Source organism: Bos grunniens, chromosome 22 (genome assembly GCF_055505025.1).
Source record: "Bos grunniens cultivar Pamir isolate PY7600 chromosome 22, Bosgru_T2T1.0, whole genome shotgun sequence".
Taxonomy (NCBI): domain Eukaryota; kingdom Metazoa; phylum Chordata; class Mammalia; order Artiodactyla; family Bovidae; genus Bos; species Bos grunniens.
The window spans coordinates 33,135,823-33,159,551 of NC_141186.1; the positions used below are offsets into that span (position 1 = coordinate 33,135,823).

General features: G+C 43.6%; 1 protein-coding gene and 1 long non-coding RNA gene across 14 annotated transcripts in view; one reads left to right on the forward strand and one right to left on the reverse strand.

The window, feature by feature from the left end:
• TAFA4 (TAFA chemokine like family member 4) overlaps positions 1–23,729 on the forward strand; it is a 215,892-nt gene that overhangs the window by 190,738 nt on the left and 1,425 nt on the right. For 2 of the 10 annotated variants that reach the window (XR_015151315.1, XR_015151320.1), the window contains exons 6-8: positions 13,527–13,608; positions 16,492–16,575; positions 16,863–16,914. Coding sequence is in view for 3 of the 10 variants with exons in the window: in XM_086366902.1 (XP_086223028.1) it covers positions 16,492–16,763 (272 nt within the window). In the remaining 7 variants the exon portion in view is untranslated. Of the gene's footprint in view, positions 1–13,526; positions 13,637–16,491; positions 16,779–16,862; positions 17,029–23,729 lie in introns of those variants that run through there. The other 8 variants (XR_015151318.1, XM_086366904.1, XR_015151314.1 and 5 more) reach the window with 7 other exon arrangements.
• LOC147348271 (uncharacterized) lies at positions 13,725–22,920 on the reverse strand. Of its 4 annotated transcripts, none has more exons than XR_015151324.1 (5): positions 17,636–22,920; positions 17,429–17,524; positions 15,954–16,582; positions 15,421–15,497; positions 13,725–14,926 (listed from the first exon to the last, which is right to left on the reverse strand). It is a non-coding gene; the product is annotated as an uncharacterized LOC147348271 (long non-coding RNA). The 4 variants fall into 4 exon arrangements; XR_015151323.1 differs by having other exon boundaries at positions 15,954–16,070; positions 16,416–16,582; positions 17,429–22,920; XR_015151321.1 differs by having other exon boundaries at positions 17,429–22,920.

Below are 23,729 nucleotides of genomic sequence, written 5' to 3' on the forward strand. Positions count from 1 at the left end.
TTATTTCTTTTTCATAGGAGTGAGACTTCAATACTGCATTGAATAGAAGTGGTGATAGGGATCCTTGTCTTGTTCCTGATCTTGGAGGAGAAGCTCTCAGCTTTTCACCTTTGAGTGTGATGCTGCCTGTGGTCTCTTGTCTGTGGCTTTTATTACATGAGGTGCCTTCCTCTATACTCACTTTGTTGTGAGCTTTTAAGCAACTGGATGTTGAATTTTGTCAAGTGCTTTTTCTTTATCTGTTGAGATGATCGTGCAGTTTTCTCCTTTATTTTGTAAATGTGGTATATCACGTTGATTGATTTGCAGATATTGAATCACCCTAAAATTCCTGGAATAAGTCCCACTGAACCATGGCATGTGGTCCTTTTAGGGTTTCTCTGGTGCTCAGTTGGTAAAGAATCTGCCTGCCAATGCAGGAGACCCATGTTTGATCCCCAGGTCAGGAAGATCCCCTGGAAAAGGAAATGGCAGCCCACTCCAGTATTCTCTGGAGAATCCCATGGACAGGGGAGCCTAGCAGGCTATAGTCCATAGGGTTGCAGGGAGTTGGACATGACTGAGTGACTGAACCGCTACCATGGTCCTTTTAATGTATATTGTTGAATTAGGCTGGCTAATATTTTGTTGAGATTTTTTGCATCTATGTTCACTACGTACACTGGCCAGTAATTTTCTTTTTTTTTTTGGTAGAGTCTTGGTCTTAACTTTTGGTCTGTAGTTTTAGTATAAGGATAATGAGTTTGGAAACATTCTTTCCTCTTTAAATGTTTGGAATAATATGAAAAGAATTAACTCTTCTTTAAGTGTTTTATAGAATTCATCTGTGAAGCCATCTGATCCTGGACTTTGTTGTGAGTTTTTTGATTACTGATTCCATTTCAATACTAGTAATCAATTTATCCACATTTTCTATTTCTTCTTGATTGTCTTGGAAGGACATGTTTCTAGATTTCTTTGAGGTTGTTCAGTTTGCTGGGATATAATTATCTGTACTAATCGCTTACTATTCTTTGTGCTTCTGTGGTGTTGGTTGTAACTTCTCTTTCATTTCTGATTTTATTTATTTGGGCCCTTTCTCTTTTTTTGCTTGATGAGTCTGGCTAAAGGTTAATCAATTTTGTTTATCTTTTCAGAGAACCAGCTCTTAGTTTTGTCGATCTTTTCTATTTTCTCTTTAGTCTCTGTTTCATTTGTTTCTGCTCTAATATTTCTTTCTTATGCTGACTTTGGGCTGTGTTTGTTGTTCTTCTAATTTCTTTAGATGGTAAGTTAGGTTGTTTCACGTTTTTCTTGTTTCTTGAGGTAGGCCTGTATCATTATGACTTCCGCCTTAGAACTACATTTCCTGTATCCTATAGATTTTGGAAAATTGTATTTTATTTTTATTTTTGAGATGTTTTCTGATTTCCTCTTTGATTTCTTCATTGACTCATTGGTGTTGTTTTTTTTTTTTTTTTTAGTAACATGTTATTCAGTCGCCTCATCTTTGTTTTCTCCAGGTTTCTTCTTGCGATTTGATTTCTTGTTTCATACTTGTGTGGTTGGTAAAGATGCTTGATTTCAGTCATCTTAAATTTATTGAGACTTGTTTTATGGCAATAATGTGATCTATCCTAGAAAATGTTCCATGACACTTGAAATGTATGTGCTTTTTCTGTTGTTTTTAAAATGATTTTTATTGGAGTGTAGTTAATAGCATTGTGTTTCAGGTATACAGCAAAGTGATTCAGTTACACATATGCATGTATCTATTGTTTTCCAAAGTCTTTTCCTATTTAGATTATTACAGAATACTGAGCAGAGTTCCAGGCCACTGTATAATAGGTCCTTGTTGGTTATCTATTTTAATACAGCAGTGTGTAATTTTCAGTTTTACCTCAATAAAAAAGTTCTGAACTTATATATATAACATGTCATTATATATTAAATATGACACACATATGTATATATAATCATTTTAAAATGACCTCATGGTTTGGGAAATATGCTTGTAACAAATATATTTACAGATAAAAGAAAAATATAGCAGTGTGTACATGTGAATCCCAGACTCCCAATCTATAGGTTCACCCCTGGGAACCATTAAGTTCTTTCTCTAATAAGTTAATAAATACATTAATTATCATTTTTAAAAAAGATTCCATATAGAGGTGATATTATATGATACTTGTCTTTCTCTTTCTGACTTTATTTGATATTCTCCAGTACCATCTAGTTCAGTTCAGTTCAGTCGCTCAGTCATGTCCGACTCTTTGCGACCCCATGAATTGCAGCACGCCAGGCCTCCCTGTCCATCACCAGCTCCTGGAGTTCACTCAAACTCACGTCCATCGAGTCAGTGATGCCATCCAGCCATCTCATCCTCTGTCATCCCCTTCTCCTCCTGCCCCCAATCGCTCCCAGCATCAGGGTCTTTTCCAGTGAGTCAACTCTTCACATGAGGTAGCCAAAGTATTGGAGTTTCAGCTTCAGCATCAGTCCCTCCAATGAACACCCAGGACTGATCTCCTTTAGAATGGACTGGTTGTATCGCCTTGCAGTCCAAGGGACTCTCAAGAGTCTTCTCCAACACCACAGTTCAAAAGCATCAATTCATCAGTGCTCAGCTTTCTTTATAGTCCAACTCTCACATCCATACATGACCACTGGAAAAACCATAGCCTTGACTAGATGGACCTTTGTTGGCAAAGTAATATCTCTGCTTTTCAATATGCCATATTGTCCACCCTGCTTATTTAACTTCTATGCAGAGAACATCATGAGAAATGCTGGGCTGGAAGAAGCACAAGCTGGAATCAAGATTGCTGGGAGAAATATCAATAACCTCAGATATGCAGATGACACCACCCTTATGGCAGAAAGTGAAGAGGAACTAAAAAGCCTCTTGATGAAAGTGAAAGAGGAGAGTGAAAAAGTTGGCTTAAAGCTCCACATTCAGAAAACTAAGATCATGGCATCTGGTCCTATCAGTTCATGGCAAATAGATGGAGAAATAGTGGAAACAGTGGCTGACTTTATTTTTCTGGGCTCCAAAATCACTGCAGATGGTGATTGCAGCCATGAAATTAAAAGACACTTACTCCTTGGAAGGAAAGTTGTGACCAACCTAGATAGCATATTGAAAAGCAGAGATATTACTTTGCCAGTACCATCCATGTTGCTGTAAATAGCATTATTTTTCTGTAAATGTTGCTGTAAATAGCATTGTTTTTCTTTTTAATGGCTGAGTCATATTCCATTGTGTATATATACAGCATCTTCATTATCCATTCATCTATCGATAGCCATTTAGATTGCTTCCCTGTCTTGGCTGATGTAAACAGTGCTGGAGTGAAACTTGGAGTGCATTTATATTTGTGAATTACTGTTTTCTGTGGATATATGTCCAGGAGTGGGAGTGCTAGATCATATGCTAGCTCAATTGTTAGTTTTTAAGGAAACTTTATACTGTTCTCCGTAGTGGCTATACCAATTTACATCGTCACTAAGAGTGTAGGAAGAGGATTCTCTTTCTTCCACAACCTCCCCAGCATTTATTCTTTGTGGGCTTTTCGATGATGACCACTCTGACCAGTGCAAGGTGACACCTTGTGTAGATTTTCAGATGGTTGATAATGAGCCATGTGGAGCATCTTGTGCTTTAAAATAAGCATATGTTAAACTGGCCTCTTCAAATTGGCTTCCTTATGGTCTGACCTGTTTTGAATTCATGATTTCAATTACCTACCTACTCCAGGACATTTCTTGAGGAGATAAATGGCCTCATTTCTTGAGGCCTTGTGTATATGCTGCTGCTGCTGCTGCTAAGTCGCTTTAGTCGTGTCCGACTCTGTGCGACCCCATAGACGGCAGCCCACTAGGCTCCTCTGTCTCTGGGATTCTCCAGGCAAGAATACTGGAGTGGGTTGCCATTTCCTTCTCCAATGCATGAAAGTGAAAAGTGAAAGTGAAGTCGCTAAGTCGTGCCCAACTCTTAGTGCCCATAAGCTGCGATTTTAAAGTTGTTGTTATGGAAAATGTCCACAAGGCGGCAGCACTTTTTATTATTAATTTAGTTTGGCTGTGCCCGGTCTTTGTCACTGCATTGGCTTTTCTCTAGTTGCAGAGAGCGGGGACTACTCTCGTTTGTGGTGCTTGGATTTCTCACTGTGGTGGTTTTTCTTGTTGCAGACCACAGGCTCTAGAGTGCAGGCTTGGTAGCCGTGGCGCTCGGGCCCAGTTGCTCCACGGCATGTGGTATCTTCCCAGACCAGGGATCAGACTTGTGTCCCCTATATTGGCGGGCAGATTCCTATCTACTGTACCCCCAGGGAAATTCTTGGCAGCACTTCCTGATGCTCCAGTCGGGTTCCTTGGGCAAACAGAACTCTAGAGAAAGTCATGTTCCTGGCTTGTTATAGAGTACGCTGTGCCAGGGCTCCTGTCTCATGACTTCTTCCCCCGCTACCCTCCACCACCCATACAGATCCTAAGCCTTGTCAGAACTGTGATGCTGAGGGTGCTGTAGGTGGGGGGACTCTGAGGAAGGAGATAGCTGGTGGGAATCCCAGCTCCGGGAGACTTGGAGACCAGGTGACTTTTTAGAGCTCTTCTGGCCCAGAGGGTCCACTGTTCTTTGGGTGTACTGGGTTTGGTTGAGCTGTAGGAGGGCCTGCCTGGATCTGGAGAAGGGGTTCCCATCCACAGGGCTTCCCTGGTGGCTAAGATGGTAAAGAATTTGCCTGCAGTGCTGGAGACCCGGGTTCGATCCCTGGGTTTGGAACATCCCCTGGAGGAGGGCATGGCAACCCACTCCAGTATTCTTGCCTGGAAAATCCCATGGTCAGAGGAGCCTGGTGGGCTACAGTCCATGGGGTGGCAAAGAGTCAGACACGACTGAGCACCTAACACTTTCACTTTCCACAGGGGACCAGGCATGCCAGGTTTAAGGGGGCTCATTTGCTGGCACATCCCTCCCCAGGCCCCTCAGCTCCACCCGAGTCCAGCCTTGGGACCCAAGGCAGCTCAGGCTTCAGGGATGTGACACCAGGCCAGGTACCCGAGGCCTGAGGGGAATACTGATGGCATTTAAAAAATCTTTTTAATGTCTATTGGAATATAGTTGATTTATAATCTTGTGTTTGAGTGTACAGCAACTTGATTCAGTGATACATAGACGTCTATCTATTCTTCTTTGTTTTCCTGTTTAGGTTATTACAGTGTTCTGTCGAGTTGCCTGTGCTACACAGTAGGTCCTCGTTGATTAACTTGTTTATACATATTAATGGATATATGTTCATCCCAGCCTCCTCATTTATCCCTCCCTCTGCTCCACCTTTTCTGTTTGGTAACACTAAGTTTGTTTTTAAGGTGTGGGTCACTGTTTTTCCTTTGCAAATGAGTTCATTTGCATTGATTTTTAGATGCTACCCGTAAGTGATCTTGTAGGCTATTTGTCATTCTCTGACTTCCTTCACTTAATACGGTCATCTCTAGATCCATCTATGTTGCTGGCAGTGGCCTTATTTCTTCCTTTTTTTAATGGCTGAGTCATATTCCATTGTAACTGTACCGCATCTTCGTCATCCATCTGTCCATGGACATACTGGCTGCTTCCCCGTCGTGGCTATTGTAACTAGTGCTGCGGTGAATGTTGGCACGCAAGCATCTTTTCCAGTTTTTCTCTGCCTTTAGGCCCAAGGGTAGAATGACTAGATCGTGTGATAGCTCTGTTTTTATTTTTTTAAGGAACCTCCATACTGTTCTCCATTGTGACTCGTACCAACTCACACTCCAAAAAAACAGAATGGGAAGGCTCCCTTGCTCCATGTGCTCTCTGGCATTTACTGTTTTAGACTTTATGATGATGGCCATTGTGACTGGTAAGGGGGATACCTCATTGTGGTTTTGATTTGCAGTTCTCTAATGATGAGCCACATGGAGCATCTTTCCGTGTGCTTAAAAAAAAAAAGGTATGTCAAATTGACCTCTTGAAATTGGCTTCTTGAAGGTCTGCCTTGTGAATTCTTTTTCAGTTATCTACTTCAGGACATTACTTGAGGGCAGGTGTCCTTTACATCTGCGAATAGTGAATTTGAAGTGTCCTAAGTCCTGGTTTTCAATTTGTTGTTTCAGGAGAAGTCCATAAGACGGCAGCCCTTTCTCTGGCCCCACTTAGGTTCCTCAGGCAACCAGAGCCCCAGAGAAAATCTGTTCCAGAGTTGTCTCATGACTTCTTCCCCCTTAACCTGCACTCCCCACAGAAATCCCAAGCCCTCCCCTAACTGTGATGCTGAGTGTGCTATGGTACTTAGGTGGGAGGACTGCCAGGAAGGAGGCTGCTGGTGGGAAGCCCACCACTGGGGTTGTTGGAGGACAGGAGACTTCTTTAAGATCCCAGCCCAAAGGGTCAGCATCGTTTGAAAGCTCTGGGTTTGCTTGAGCGGTAGGAGGGCGCATCTGGATATGGAGATCAGGGTCCCATCCACAGGGACCAGGCACTTCAGGTTTAAGGGGGCTTATTTACTGGCACATCCTCCCCAGCTCCAACCCAGTCCAGCCTTGGGACTCAGGGTGGCTCAGGCTCCAAGGATGTGACTCCAGGCCAGGGGTCCAAGGCCTGTGTCGTTGGCATTTATCTTTTTAATTTTTGTTTCATATTGGAGTAACATTGACACACAATGTTGTGTTTCTTTTCAGTTTGCATCAACCTGGTTCAGTTACACATATGCATGTATCAATTCTTCTTCAGATTCTTTGCCCATACATCTTACTGCAGTGTGTTAAGTGGAGTTCCGTCTGCTATACAATAGGTCCTGGTTGATTTTCTAGTTGAAATATATTACTGTGTTTATGTTAATTTCAATCTCCTAATTTGTTTTCCTGCCACCCCATCTTGCCCCTTTGGCAACCGTTCGTTTTTTATGTCTGTGATTCTGTTTCTGTTTTGCAAATGAGTGCATGTGTATCGATTTTGAGGTTGCAGGCATCAGTGATACCATGGCCATTTTGTCATTCTTGGTCTGACTTCCTTCACTAAGGATGATTATACCCAGATCTACCCATGTTGCTGGAATAGGCATCGTTTTCATTCAGTTTTATTCCTGAGGAATATTCCCCTGTATATATGTCCCACCTCTTCTTTATCTGTTAATCTCTGGATGGAGATTCTCATTGTTTCCACCCCTTGGCTTTTGCCAGCAGTGCTGCAGTGAACATTTACGTGTGTGTGCCAATTCCAGTTGTGGTTTTTGTTTCCATATGGGCCTAGGAGTGGTCATGTGGTGCTTCTTTGCTTAGTTTATTAAGGACCCTCCATACTGTTCTCCATCGTGGCTGTTATCAATTTTCATTCCCAAAACGAGTGCATAGGAGGGTTCCCTTTTCTCCATGCTTTCTCTGGCGTTTATTATTTGTAGATTTTTGATGTTGGTCATCCTGACTAGTGGCAGATGATACCTCGTTGTAGTTTTGATTTCAGTTCTGTAATAATGAGCCATGTGGAGCATCTTTTCATGTGCTTAAAAAAAAAAAAGCTGTGTTAAATTTATCTCTTGAAATTGCCTTCGTGAAAGTCCTCCATGTTTTGAATTCTTTTTCGATTACCTACCCCAGGACATTTCTTGAGAGCAGGCGTGCTTTACAGCCCCATAAACCTTGTAAATATGAAGTGCCAGAAACACTGGGTTTAAAGTTGTTAATACAGGAAATGTCCACAAGGCGGCAGCACTTCTCCATGCCCCACCCCGGTTCTTCTGGCAACCAGAGCCCTGGAGAAGTGTTCCTGGCTTGCAGATTAGAGAGGAGTGTGCCAGGGCTCAGGTCCCATATGTCTTCCGCCTTACCCTGCACCCCCCAGACACCGGAATCACCGGCGTGGGCCGCGTGCACCTTCCTTTTAGGGCTGAGTCTCTACTGCTGCAGACACAATGGGGGCAGGGCTGATGCCCTGGCTGGCTGGTTGTGTGGCTTGGCCAGGACTGTTTATGGCACGTCCTGGGTATGAAACTGGTCTCTGGGACAACCGGCTGTGAGGCTTGATCATGACTCTTGTGAGAGTGCGGTTGTGCGGAGTTCCCCTTATGGGAGCTGGTTTGCAGGGGCACCTGGCGCTGAGGTGGCCCACCAGGGAAGGGTGGATCTCCTTGGGAGGGACTGACCCCAGCGGGGCGGGGCACAGTGTTAGCGCGGTAGATGGGGCTGCAGAAATGCCGCACAGCGGCACTGGGCCAGCTAGGTAAAAAGAGGGTTCAAGAAAATAGCCCCTGTCAGCACTTCTGTCCCTGGAGGTGATACCAGAGGCTTGCCTCTCTGGTACTCGTCCTAAACGTAGTCCCTGAATTTCCTTCCCGTGTGACAGGGGCACTTTCCAAGCTGCTGCCTGTGTTCTGGGACTTGGAATAAGTGAGTTTGTGTGTGAATCCTTCAAGAGCGGAGTGTCAGTTGTCTGTGTTCCACCAGCTCTCCTCGCCCTGAGTCCCGCTGGTTTTCAAGGCCGTTCTAAGAGCTCACCTTGCTAGTGCAGGACCCCTGGGCTGGGCCACCCGACGTGGGGCCCGTCCGCCCGCTCCTGGGCTGGGGGCTTCCCGGTCGTGACGTCCCTCCCCACCCCGGGTCCCGCACCAGGGGTGTGGGTTCTGACTGCACCGCGCCCGTGCCCCTCCTACCTGTTTGGACGTGACGTTTTCTTTATAGACTTACTTGCAGAAAGCCTGTTCTCCCAGCCTTCAGGTCATTCTCAGAAACAGTTGCTCTGTATCTGTTTGTGGTTTTGGTGTCTCCAGGGTAGGAGATGAACTCATGTTCTTCCTACTCTGCCATTTTATCCAGACCAAACATGACCTCTGTAGACTTTCCACGTCTACAGGAAGTCATGAATCATTACATAAACTGTGTTCATACTCTGTCTGGTTTGGGAAATTTGAATATAAAAATCTTGTATGTCTAAATCATGTGTTACAATTCGGAAAGCACTTTTATTGGGGAACTACAAAGTACAGTAGTTCCCATTAGCATCTGTCTCTTAGTAAAGGAAATGCTAATCCCTTACCATAAACTAGCTTGTTTTACATTTGATATGTGGGAAAATCCTTTTTGGCCTCTACTCTCTGGGTAACTACATTTCTCTGTTCGGTCAATATATATACTTGTGTATTTCAAACAGGTCTGCAGAAAATGTGGTCGATCTTGGTATGAATGTGTATTACACAAACGGATAGGATATCCCAGTGGCTATTTCTTAACTCAGTGTGCATTATTCCTGTTAGTACTACGTTGTGGAGATCTTTGTGTCCTAGTACCTGTTGACCTGTTTCCTTTTTAATTGCTCTACAGCATTCCTTCATATGGGCAGGTTGTAATTATTTAGCTGTTCTTCTACTGAAAGGCATTTTGGTTCCGTCTGTGGCAAAGGAAACATGCTCACAGGCTACTTGAGTGCCTTGGTGGGGAGGATCAGTGAGTGGTGGAGACCGAGTGTCTGGTCTCAGAGCGGAATCTGCACAGTAGAGCTTTCTGTGATGATGCAAGTGTTCTTTCTGTATATCTCCATCTCTGAGTGGCATCATGTCCGTGTGTCCAGTGCGATTGGGAGCCGCTAAGCATGTGCACCTCCAGAGCACTCCAGATGCGCGAGTGTATTTAAGTGGGAACGTGGGACCTGAAGCTTCTGTGTTGCAGGATAAGCTTTATGCCATTGTGTAAGCTTGGTGTAACATCTGGTGGCCAGGGCATCCCAAAACCCTGAGAGAGAGAGGATTGTGAGTCTTCATATCTGTGTCCCCTGCACGAGCACTGCCTGGCAAATAGTCGGTGTTGGGCTCAAATAGTCAGCGTTCATGGGCTCAAAGTCACGGAGGCGGTGTTAGAAGTTGTACTTTAGACTCTAGTTAGGATGTATGTCTGTTCTCATATGTCTCTGATCTTCTGTTCCTTATTTGAATATGTTTTGAATCGGGCTTTTTAGCTTTACCTGCTTAATCTTTATCCCATAATAATTATGCAATATCATGCTGCTAACTGGCATGTGGGGAGACCTAGTGTCTGCTGATACCTTCCTTTTATCTTATTTGTCAATAAGGATAGGATCTAAAATATAAAATTTACTTGAATTTACATTTAAATTAAAGGCAAGAAGAGGGGCATTAATTTTGGTACAGACATTGGACTATCTTTATGCGTTTTTGTTAATCCATACCACAGATACTTATCTAGTGTTTTTTGTGCTTTTCTGGGAAATTACAGCTTTTAGTAGTTAAAAATAGCTCTTTTTTCCTCCCATCCAGCTTTTTTTAAAATTATAATTAACTTATGAAATCCCCCTGAATTATTGAAATGTGTCTGTAATACACATTTGGGATTTGGGAGAAGGAATGAAGAATTATTTGATTGAAGCTGTGATTACTTGGATCCTGAAACAGAAACTATTTAGCTGTTAAGCATTCTTCCTTTTGCATCTTCTTCGGGCATAGACAAGGCTGTTTTGTGGTAGGAACTGTATTCTACACATTTATCAAAATATAGCCCTATAGAGATAATGCTGGATTGGTTTATGATAAAATGAGATAAATGTGTAGTACAATGAAGCTTAATTTATTTTGTCAAACTGAATGCTCTCTAAATATCAGGTTTATAAAAACTTAATAAGACAAAAGCCTAAGACTAGAAGACAGTTACTTTTCAAAGGTTTTTTTTTTTCCCCTTTCTTTCAGTGATGTCCCAATGCCTTTTCTGAGATGTCAGACTTCACTAAGGATAAGAGTTACTTCGTGTCCTGAAGACATCTTTTGTGAATTGTGGGTTGTGTGGTCAGATGTGGGGTCTGTCTTTAAGATGTGAGTTCACAAGGTTTTGTTACTAGCTGTTTTCTCTGTGCTACCTGAGCGATGAAGCAGTTTTCTGAGTTTTTCTCGGTGTTGGTCAGCTAAGTGACAATGAAGTATCCTTTACTGAAGCACTTTGAAAGTTGGAAGGATATGTGTGTGCATTTATCTAGTTTTAATTTAGCTCTTTTGTACCTGGCAAGTCCTAGATGCTGGAGGTCCTGTTTTCAACCCAGAGTTTGCTAATAATAAGCAAGATAGATAATTAAAGTCTAGTAAATGAAGGACTCTTAGAGAAAGGGGTACCCATGAGGAGCCATGAGTGTGACTTTACTATGTAGGAGGGAGGGGCGTGTAGAGCACCTGAGAATGAGCCGGGCAGCCTTGGGAAGTGGAAGCAGCTCGTCTGGCTCAGAAATGACAGAAGACAAATCTGGAGGTATACACAGGCCCTTGATAGTAAAGGTCTGAGAGCAAATCACATTTTTGGACTTACTGCCTGCTGTCTGGGAATTTGTATTCAAGGAGAGTGGATGAAGCAGATTCTGCCAATAAGAAAGGTAGGAAATGCTGTGAGCGAAGTTCATATCAAATATTTCTCAGAAGGAAAAATGTGCTCCCTAAATTTGACAGGTCAGATGGATTGTCAGCATAGGTGTCATGGTGAGCCCAGGATTTGTGTGTCTGTAGGGGACAGAGAAACATGTAGATGTTAGACTTGTGGAATTACCTTCAGTGGGGGGAAGAAGGGAGACAAGGACTAGAGCTGACATATTTACTTAGAGTGAGTTGTATTTTCACCCAGCAAAGCTTTGATGAGGTTTGATGAACCAACAAATCTTCTCATTCTGGGCTGAGGACATTTGGATCGTGACTGTAGGTGACCGGAGACCATTGTTGCTCCACTGCGGGAGGTTTTCTCCAGCTTGGAAACATGTCATAATGCCTGGAGATGCTTTTGGTCTTTATGCTGGGGGAGAGGGTCGTGCTGCTGAATATCTTAACATGCGTAGGCTGTACCCCTGAAGTGAAGAATTAGATGGCTCCAAATGTCAGGAGTGTCAAGGTTGAGAAGCCCCGCCTTTGAGGTTTCTGCTGTGTGTGGATGTGCTTGTGTGAGGTGGCATTTAGAAGCATCTTAGATCACAGAGGAGGAGTGTGTATGTCTTCATCCACAGCCTCACTTTGTACTCTGTGGAAATAACAATACTGGGTCATAGGTGAAATGTGTGAACAAGTAAAAGATTCCTTAAAAAATCACAGTCCTCCCACTACTGCTTTTATGCATGTTACCTGGGTCAGCTTCTAATGGCTTCCTTTCTTGAATACCAAGCATGTCTATTGGCAAGGTTTTCCACATACCTTTCTTAAAAGTTAATCAGTGGCTTAATATTTAAGGAACATGTCAGGTGTTTTGAAATAACACAGGTAAGAGCAAAAGAGCTAAAGATGAAATACATCAAAACCTCTTCTTGTTTTGATGTTCTTGTGACGGTTTCCATTTTAAACATCTTCTGTCCGTAGTGTCAGTGTAGAAACACTTTTCTTTAGAAAAGCCTTAACTGTTTGTAAAAGCAATCAAAATAAATCAAGAAGGGAGAGACCAGCTATAGAGAAGTGAGCCTCTTAATCTTATTTGAAGGTGGGCTTATCTAAATAATTATGTATTAAAGAAAACAGAGTATGTATTTAGAGTAATATTTATTTGGAACAAGGGCAAGAAACCAAAAACATCCATCTATTTTATACAACAGAGAGATAAAGACAGTGCATCAGCTTTCCTTAGCTACTTAGCCGCCTCGCCACACTGTCCCCCAAAAAGAACGTATAGGAAGTACTAGCCGTTCCCATAAAACGGGAGCATCACTGTCTTTTTAAAATTTCCTTTCCTGCATAAAACCAGAAATTTGTTACAGCTCGGCAGCTTGAAGATAGGGATATTTTGTGTTTTCCTAAGTCAGGAAGGCATGGGGCTTTTTAAAGAATTTCATTTTAAAAATAGAAGTGACAAGATAACTTTCTCATTTAAAATATATTATGGTACTTGGTAACAGGAAAAAAAAAATGTATTCCTCCTACAAACTTATTTTCCTGCGGAGACAAGACTCAGTTAAGTGGGCAGATGTTCTCAAGAGTTATTTTAATAGAATCCTATTTCTGAGTCCTTTGTCTCAGCTTACAGCCCTGCTCCGTGTGCGCTCCGGGCTGACACTCGCAGGCTGTTAATCACTCTCTTCTCTGTTAGGTCAATCCCCCGCTTGGTTTTCACCTTCACTGTGCGTTCCTTCCTCAATCCTTAACTCCTAAAGGAAAGTGAAACTTGTATTTTGGCTACCCGGGCGGCTCTTACTATGTCTCTCTCTTCTGAAAGAACATCGGGGATTAAGTGTTTCACAAAAACCTTTATCCTGGATACAGTATGTGCTTATGGAAGCCCCTCCCTCTTTGCGTTCTATCAACTATGAACAGTTTCTTTTTTACAAGTAGTAGTGCTTTACAGTCCAGGACAGCTTTGCTAGTTTTAGGAGTCAGTGGTGAATCTGTCTTTAGAAATACGCTCTGTGTTTTCCAATTAAATGACAGGATTGTGGTAAATGATTCCGTAAGGCATCAATACATGCTTATTTATTAAAATACACTTCAATCTTTAAACAAAACTAGGCAATTCAGTTAGGAATTGGCCTATTTGTGATGAATGCCTGAATCCATCATCTTTCCCCCAAGATCCGTTTCTAGATTTCTCATCAGCATTGTCTTGGATCCCCATGGTCCAGTGAGGAGATACCAGCACTTCTGTGCTCTGAAGGTGAGATAATTGGATTTCATCCATTTCCTCGGCAGGGAGTTTATTCCCAGACTTCTCACCTCACTCCACCTCAGCTGGTCTTTTCTCTCAGACTCCTTTTTGTTCTACATTCTCTCATCTTCTGGGGACACAGGTTTCCTGGCTGAGGGCACTACCTTGGTCACAAGCTTCCTAGAGCTGAGAGAACCAAGTGTTCACTTGCCCCTGAATGTCCATTGCTTCCTTGCTGACCCCTCACTTCAGCCACATGTCTCCTGCTCGCCCTTCGCTGTCCCTCTTACCTTCTCTTGGATCTCTAGGCACCTGTCAGAGCTGCTTTCGAATCATCCGTGTAGCTCTGATACCTGCCAGGAGCACACAGGTCTCCACTGCTGAGTGGAAGAAAGTTTGTCTTTGGAACAGTTGTAAAGATTTTTCTGGACAGTATTTCATGTTCAATTTTAACTCTGTGTAAATACAATGAAGTCTGTCAACATTTATATAACTTTTCTGTCCTGGAGACGGTATTTTAAATTGAAGGTTCCTCATCTTTGTACCTACTTGGGACCAGACTAAGGCATTCAGAAAATAAGGAATGACTAGTCAGCACTATGCGTATGGTCAACTCTGCATAGCACTTACTTGTCTAAACTATTACTTAAACTCTGGTGTAAGCAGAAAGATTGATGGATGCAGAGTCTAGATTCAGATACTGCTCGTGGTGTGGAAAGCTCTGGTGTTTGGTCTGGAACCATCTGCCTCCTTTTCTGGGGAGGTTCTGGGGACAATTCACAAGAAGGACAGTACATAAATGTGCTTTCAAAATGACACCACTCTGTACAATTTTAAGGTGAAACTGTTGTGATATTGGGGGCTGAAAAAAATACAACTTGCATAGACTTGACCCCAGTGCGTCCATCCATCGAGTGCAGTCTCTGACACAGTAAATAACCCATTTAGCGCTATGCCTTTCTCAGTGTTGGCACCTTCTGATTTCAGTAGCAGCTGGTTATTCTAGATCACAGATCTGCCTTACTCGGGCACTGCTCTTGGTTTGGAGGGGACTCACTGGGTAACACCTCAGTGTTGGGTCAGAACCTGGAATGGTGGCTGCACTCAGAGAAGGTACCGTAAGCCGTCACTTCCGCCGGTAATGGAACCATTCTGTCCCCTTGTCATGCCGCGTCGCGTTTGCTGCCTCCAGTAGGGGCCTCTGCTGGGGAGGAGGTAGGTACTCAGCATTGCGCTCGGGCACCTCTGTTCAAATGCCGTTTGGCTATTTGCAAAAACTGTGACTTTGGGCAGGTTGCTTAATACCACCGGACCTCAGTTTTCTCTCCTGTATAAACCACAGGAAAAAAATAACCACTGTTAACCTTAGAGTTGTAATGAATTTGAAATTACTAGGTGTCTTCCCTTCATTTTTAAGGTGTCCTGCATTCACGAGAAAGTAACTGTTAGGATTTAGTCATGCCTCATTTTATTGTACTTCACAGATACTGTGTTTTGACAAATTGAAGGTTTGAGGCAACCCCGCACTGAGTGAGTCTATCAGCACGATTTTTCCAACCGCCTTTGCTCACTTTGTGTATTTGTGTCACAGTTTGGCAATTTTTGCAATACTTCAAATCCTCTATCAGTGAAAAGAATATGACTCACTAAAGGCTCAGATGATAGTTAGCAATTTTGAGCAGTAAAATATTTTTTTAATCACGGTATATATACATTGAGGGTTTGCTTTTTTAAAATAGATACAGTGCCATTGCACCCTTAATAGACTATAGGGTAGTGTAAACCTGACTTTTATATGCACTGGGAAGTTGTGTCACTTACTTTATGGTGGTGGTCTGGATTCCTCCAAGGTAGGCTTGTGTAACGCCTGCTTTTTCTTGAACTTGACTTTCAGAGTTCTGAGGCAGTTTTAGAATCCATTGGGGTATTTTTAAAAAAAGCAACCTGTTACTATTTAAACAACAACGAAAGGTTAATCTACTTCCACCCCTAATCCACACACACTACCCGCAGCTTTGGAGCTTGGTCCTCTACCAGCCTACTGGGTGGGGTCCCCTTAAAAAACCTGTCACAGTCTTTTTTGTCCTTTGACATCTATGGGAATAACTAGTCACGCTGATGGTTTTTTCCCCTTAATTTCTCATCTTTACCTGCAAACTCAGAGAACTGGGGTGCTACTTTCTGATTCATGGGCTTGCAGCATGAATCACTGTATTGGCAGGCGGCTGTGGGGATGGTGAGGTGAAGGGCAGTCGCAGGTAAGCCAGCGAACTGGTCGAGAATGTGGGCTTGCGAAGGGGCGCCAGTGCTCCCCCTCCTAACTTGGCGCCCAGTTGACTCAGGCGGTTACTCACCTAGCTGGAACGGCATGGAGAGGTGAGCACCTTCGGGGATGAAAATGTTGTCTGTTCTGTCTTGACACTCTTGTCAGCAGCACTCACACCTGCGGTATCAGCATCCACCACTGTTACCTGCAGCCAGAGACGGAGACACAGTAACAGCTAGTATTTCCTGACAACACAGTGACTGGTGCAAAGTCAGCCAGGGCTTTTACGTGGGTCGGCTGTATCCCCTTGCCATCCTTTGGGGGGGGCTCTATTTTCCCCCCATTGTACAGGTGAAGAAACCGAAGCTGAGAATAAAACAGCTCGTCCGAGCTCCTTTAAAGAAGGCCGCACAGTCTGAGGTCTTACTACCTACATCATAATGTTAGCCAACTGCATAAAAAAGAAATGGTGTTTTTCCGTTAAGTATATGGGTTGGATTCCTTCCTTATGGTGACACCTATACGCAGTCTTGGAAGCCAGTGTCCTAACCTGCATTGAGCTTTATGTTGCCTGGATTTGGAGGGAAGAAACCGCGTCACAAGTGTTACGTGCCTTTGTCTTCCAGCTTCCATTGTGATTCAGAAATGGTGGTGTCACATGGATCCTTGTTTGGAAGGAGAGGACTGCCGAGTGCTGCCCGATTACTCAGGTTGGTCCTGTAGCAGTGGCAACAAAGTCAAAACTACCAAGGCAAGTATAGACAGAGCACAGCTGTACTTGGCAGCTTCCGCTTCCTGTAACCTGCCCCCTCCATTTCATCCTGCCGCCAAGAGGGAGGGTAATGTTACGTTGGTAAAGTTCCGTGGGCAATGCCCCTCTACCACTCGGGCCCTGTGAAAAGCGCGTTTCTCAGCATCACCCTCCATTTCAGATTTATGGAGTTAGGACTGGTGGAGGGATGCCTTATCTGAAGCAGGGCTGCTGAATTCATTTCAGCTCCTTCACGGGCCGATTTAAAGTAAAGGTTTCAGAGTTGACAGTCCCGTGCATCAAACCAGCGTGGCCAGACCCCACATCCTGGTGACTCACTGAAATAGAATACCTGCCACCTCGGAGGAGATTTAGTCTGGCTGAATTGGCTGAAGACTCCAATTCAAGCCTTGTAAGTCGTGTTTCCTGCCCATTCATCCTCGTTCTAGTTGCGTCTCTGAAACACACCATTTTCTACCCAGTTCTCGAGCCAGAAACTGAACTTCTTTCTCCTCTCCTGCTGTCCACACTCTTGTTTTGTCTTAGGGACTGGTACTCCCACACCCCGCCCCCTCTCTGCATCACCCTAGTTACCACCCCCGGGCGGTCTCCACTGTGTCTGGATGACCAACATTGCTTCCTCATATCCACTCTTGCTTCCCTTCCTGCCTGTTCTCCATAGAAGGGAGTCATTTTTGTGAGTTGCAGATCTGCTAAGCTGGTCCACCCCCAAATCTCTGAGTGGCTTCTCTGTGCTCCTAGCTCACCTCTGCTTGTGTGGCCCTCACTAGATAACTCTGCAGAGCACCTACCTTCGTTCTTTCTGCTCCAACCGTCTCAGCCTCGGTTAGTCCTCCTTCTATGGTGCTTTGCCAGCTGCAAAGGAATGCGCTTTCTGCCATTCTTCTCTAGAAAGAAATCATTATTCAGGGAATCCTTCACGGATAGGATGCACATCCCTTGTATCTCTGAGTGCATCATGTAAAACGCACTCAGTTTACACACATTGCTCCACTTACTTGCTTCATTCTGTCAGCTTCCTGTCTGGGAGCAGAGCGGTGATGTTAGGGCCCCTTGCTGGGTTGCTCACCCAATAGTCCCAGAGCTGGCTGAATAGCTCCACACTGTTTCTTGTACAAAAATTAATAAAACAGGTCAGTCTAGGATTCTAATGAGCTACACACACTGGAATGGAATGACTGCTTAGTCCTGGTTGCTGTGTCAGCTTTGGCCCCCTGAGGAGGAAAAATATCCCTTGAATGGTTTCTCACCTTGCTTACATTTCCCTCTTTATGAGTGTTTTGAATTACTCAAGTTCTCAGTCATCTTCAGCCACTGAGGGCAAGAACAGGTGAGTTCTCCTATGTATGCACATGAGGTATTATAATAAACAAGATCTTATTTAAACAAGTCATTAATAAAAGATTAAGTCTAAAACATACTATTGTAAAACAAGATTTAAAAATAAACTTTACATGTAAATTTTAGCTGATATTTATTACATCTCAGATTAATAGTCTAGTATGTTGTCTGATTTATTCTTTATAAAATAATTCCAAAATCAAGACCATTTTAACATTAATTACAATTATCAACTAAGCTGTCCTTGTTAGTGATATCATGATCACTAGGTTAAATAACCTGATCTATGCTTCTTTATCCAGGGCAGGAGAAGTTCATGGAGGTTATTGGTAGAGGAAGGAAGTTAATACTGCCACCATTTAAAAAAATTGGAGTATAATTGCTTTTCAGTGTTATGGCTGATTCACTTAATTGTGAACAGCAAAAAATATGGATGCATCTATCACCTCTCTCCCGTCCCCCACCCATGTAGGTCATCACAGAGCACCAAGCTGAGCTCCCTGTGTCATACAGCAGCTTTCTACTAGCTGTCTATTTTACACATGGAAGTGAATATATTGGAGAAGGCAATGGCACCCCACTCCAGTGTTCTTGCCTGGAGAGTCCCAGGGATGGGGGAGCCTGGTGGGCTGCTGTCTATGGGGTCGCACAGAGTTGGACACGACTGAAGCGACTTAGCAGCAGTGAATATATGTTATACCCTAAGGAAACCCTAATTCTAAAAGACACACACACCCACTCGTCACTGCAGCACTGTTTCCAACACTGCCATCATTTTCATCCGCTCCGCTTCTAACCCGCTCCCACAATCTTTCGATCTGGGTAAACCCAAGTGTGCCTGTTAAGCAAATCCTGCCTTAAGATAATTAATTCCACTGTCCTTTCCCATGGGCCCCCCTCAGCCTCTCTTCCCTTACCTCTTCCGAAATCCAAATCTGGCAGTGGCCAAAGAGCTAGGGTCTTAAATCTGTCAACCATAAATCTTTCCTTTTTTCATGTTTCTTGTAGACTAAGAAATAATAGAAGCATAATCTTGCAAAACGTTGACTCTTACACAGAAATATAAAATAAGATACTGAGCACCAGTCAGCTGTGTTCTGGGACAGAATGCATCTGAGGAGCCCCTTGCTTGCGCAGCTCCCTGCTGTTTCCATACAGTTCACGAGGGTATTTGCAGGAAGTGGGCCTGGAGGGGTGTTGTAGCTCTATGTGCTGGGATTAGGAGTTTGCTCTAGCGAATCCTCAACGGCAGTGACATTTCATTTAGCGCTGTGAAAAGCTGCAGAAGCATAATACAGTTCCCCCAGCCCTCATGCTACATAGCTACTTTTCGTTTTTCTTTTTTGTGATACAGCACTGGGGAATAATCTTGGAGTCATAAAACTTTGTTTCCTTTAGTAATCCAAGTCGGTGTGACTTGAACTATATAAAACATTTTATGTCTTTTATGGAGCTTATGCACATAGAGTAAATTCATTTGTGGAATGGCGACTGGCATCGAGCTCACAAAAGCTGTGTCTTAAAATTGACACTGGACCTCACACCCTAGGTGAGACCACAGTCACATAAAGGTAGAACACTTACCGCTCTCAAGGGGGTATTATTAACTATATAGCAAAATAGTTTGCATTTTCATTAACAGTCCATGCATGGCAGCATCACAACACAGAAAGGCGAAAAGAAAAAGATCAGCTACTGTCAGGCATCTAGTCCAAATTTTCTTTTCCACTGAAATGCGAATGTAACAAAGTTAGCAGTCAACCTGAGATATGAATAGTCTTAGATGAAGATAGGAACATGAGTGTGGACAGCTCCCTAACCAGCAAGGCAGACACTGAGTTGATTCTGCTTGTATTGTTTTCAATATCCCCAGAGAGGAGGCGGGTACTGCTTTGTTGGGGGAAATCTAACTTCTCTGACATCCTGCCTTGATTTTCCTTCCTTAAATTCTGAGTTTTATTACCTGAAAGTGAAAAGTGTAAGTTGCTCAGTTGTGTCCAACTCTTTGCAACCCCCTGGACTATACAGGCCATGGAATTCTCCAGGCCAGAATACTGGAGTGGGTAGCCATTCCCTTCTCCAGGGGATCTTGCCAACCCAGGGATCAAACCCAGGTCTCCCACATTGCAGGTGGATTCTTTAGCCACAAGGGAAGCCCAAGAATACTAGAGTGGGTAGCCTATCCCTTCTCCAGTAGAACTTCCCGACCCAGGAATCAAACCAGGGTCTTCTGCAGTTGCTAAATGTGCTAAGTCATTTCTCCCTATTTGAGTTGTCGGTATTAAGACTCCTTACAAGTGTGCAGTGTCTTCTTAGCACTACAGGCAATGGTTTGAAGGGTGTTTTTGTCGCTTGCAAATACAAGCAAATCACACGTTGAAGTTTGAGAAGCTTTAGATTTTTACATGTTCCTAATTTCAAGACCTCTAAGAGTAAAGAAGTATGTGTTGCGAGTGGTTATTCCCACCGAGGGACAGTTTTGCCCTCAGGGAGATGTTTGGCAATGTCCGAGGATGTTTTTAGTTGTCACACACTGGGGAGGGGGTTGCTGTGGGCTTCTGTGGTTAGAGGCCAGAGATGCGGCTCAACATCCTGAAATGCACAGGGCCGTCCCCGCGACAGAGTTACATAGCCCCACATAGCAGTAGTGCTAAAGCTGGAAAAAACTTCATCCAATAGGGTAGTTCTTTTGGTAACTGTGTGTGTAAGTATCCTACCTGATCCCATTGCTTCCTTTTGTTCTTCAGAGTTTCTATTCAGTGTCCAAGCGTTTGCAGTATTTCCTACTGGAAAAGCTAGAGGGAGGCGGTAAGACACTCTCTTCCACACCTCCCTCTCCCTCAGGATCTAAGGTGACCGATTCCTCTGGTTCCTTCCTCACTGGTCCCTAATCGATACCCTTCCCTCTGGCTCTTGGTCTACTGCAACGGGTCATCCTCATCCTCTCTACCACCATGTTATAACTGTTTAATGATACCAGTGGCTGTAGAACAACCATCATGGGAACTTGTTAAAAACACAACTATTTTGAGCCTCATTCTAGGGTGTTCTGGGATGGGGTTCAGAAATCCATACTTTAAGAACAAGTGTTCTTAGGGAGATTCTGATGAGTAAACAGTATACCCTCGGTTTTTGAGCTCCCTACCTGCTCTCGGTTCTCACCTTTGTCTTGGCTTTCTGTGCCACGAGGGTGAGGTCCCTGCCCAGGTTCCTTCCTGGAACCATCGATGGATGCCCCTTGGTAACTGCTAGAAAATGTAGGATATAAGCATCTTGGGATGGGCCTTCATGGCCACTCAGCAGACAGGCCTCTGTGTCCACACCTTCCTCTTCATCCCCTCCCACTTCTCAAGTCTACTTGTCTTTCAAGGTTGCGCCGAGGCGACTCTTCTATCCTGAAGTCTTAGCTTCTCTGATCCCTAGAGCCAGAGCCTGAACTTTTCGGGGCACTGTGTCACATGAGAGTGGAGCTGAGAGCGACATGATAGCAGCCTTTTATCCGCCAAGATGCAATGCACCTTCCGCCTACAATCAATGAGACAAAAATTTTCAAATCAACCAAATCTGAAAGTACCTCTTCCAATTGTCAGTGCAGAAAGGTTCCCAAACAGGTTGGATGTGGAGAATGAGCTTCCTCAGATAAGATGCTTTTGAGAATTACATCCTAGATGTAGACTGCTACTTGGCTGACTGTAAAGATGGTTGGGTTTGAAACAGATGCATGAAAGAAAGATCCAGGAAGAGCTACCATGACAACAGTCACTGTTCCTTGAGCACTAACCCCACGACAGGCAGCGAGCACACCCTTCGTGCAGTTTCATTCCCTTCTCGCAACAACTTAAGGAGGGTAGATGCTACTGGTTTTCATTTAGCGGACGAGGAATCTGAGGCTGAGAGAGAGAGTCCTCCCTGCTCAGAAAGTGACCAGCTTCCTCCTCCGGCTGCACAAGCCTAAGACCCGAGAGTTGTCCTTGACGCCTCTCTCACACATCCTGTATTTGTCACGAGTCCTGGTGGCTCCCCTCTTACCAAGTGGTCTCTCTGAGTTGTTGACAGCCTGGAACCACATTGCTTGTCTCATCTCTGTGCCTCCCTCAGAAAAAGGCCGAAATCCTTGCGTTTCCCTCTCCCTAGACAGTTCTTGGCTCAAGTAGTCAGGGCGCCATTCTGTCAAGTTTCCCTGTAGGCACCTCCTCCCCCGACAAGCCTCTGTGAAATAGCGGCCGTCTCCCCTCCCTGCCCCAGTCCTGGGCTCCACACACTATGTCACCTTTGATATACTTTTCTTTTACCTGTTTGTCCAGCCCTTTTCCTCTAGACTAGCAATAAGCAAGCTATGTCTATTGAGCCAAATCTGGCCCTTAGCTTACAGGTCATTGAAACAGCAGAGAAAGAATGAGTTGTACTTTTTTTAATGGTTGGGGAAAAAAACAAAAGGACTATGTATTTCTTAACATGAAAATTTTGTGAATTTCAATTTGAACATCCCAAAATCAAGATTATTGGGACCTAGCAATGCCCACTGGTTTATGTATTGCCTACGGCTGCTTTTGTGGTATAAAGGCAGAGTGCAGTAGATACAATGGTGACTGGCCTGCAAAACTGAAAATATCCTACTGTTTGGTGTTTCACAGAAAAACTATATCTACCCCTATTTTAGCTAAGTTCCACGAGGAAAGAGTTTTAATACTATGTGCTGAGAATACTATATAGCAAACAAAAGAGCAGTTGTAGAATACATACATAAAGGACTGTGTCAGTTAAAAGCATATCTGAAGTTTGAATACATACCTGATTGGATGATGACTATCACTGAGTAGTCGTGATGACTATGTGATCAGAGAATATAATTTACTTTAAAAGTATACTGATGGTGTAGATGGGTTAACATATTATGCTTCTATTTATTCCTAGTTGGTGTATTATCTAACTTGTACAATTTATTACATGATGAAATCAAACTATAGAAACTGCAGACCTGGGTTCTTAGATCCCAAGTAATGGTGAGCCTGGGTGCTTAAAAGTGGAAGAAACCACACATTTTTTAATGGATGTAGGTTTTCAGAAAGGGCTTCCCTCATAGCTCAGATGGTAAAGAATCTGCCTGCAATGCGGGAGACCCGGATTTGATTCCTGGGTTGGGAAGATCTCCTGGAGGAGGGCATGGCAACCCATTCCAGTATTCTTGCCTGGAGAATCCCATGGACAGAGGAGCCTGGCAGGCTGTAGTCCATGGGGCTGCAAAAAGTCAGACACGACTTAGCGTCTAAACCACCACATTTTCAGAAAATATTGTAGTTTTATAAAATAATCTATTTTTGAAAACAAAAGTTAACTACCTTGTGCTTAGTGGCTCCTTAAAAATATAACGAAGGCAGTATTCTGATCCTGATATACACTGATTTAAATCAGCACTCATCTGACAAAAGTTTAGTCCCATTAATAAAAGCATGTCTTAGCATACGTGAGTTACCTTGATGAGCAATCAATGTACCTAATCTACTGGGATTTTTTTATAAACCCCGCAAGATACAGAACTAGGGCCTATAACCATGTTGTGGAATGTTTTGGGTGTGTTTTCCTCTGCAACCTAAAAGGAAGACAAATATAAAGAAGAATTTGATGTCAACAGCTGATTGGGAGAGGTTGGTTACAGATCAAGGGGCCCGACTATTAAATTGTACACATCTGATGCAGACAGGGACTTCTGGGTCTGTTAAGAGGAAGGAATACCTGTGGTGGGTCTAGGGT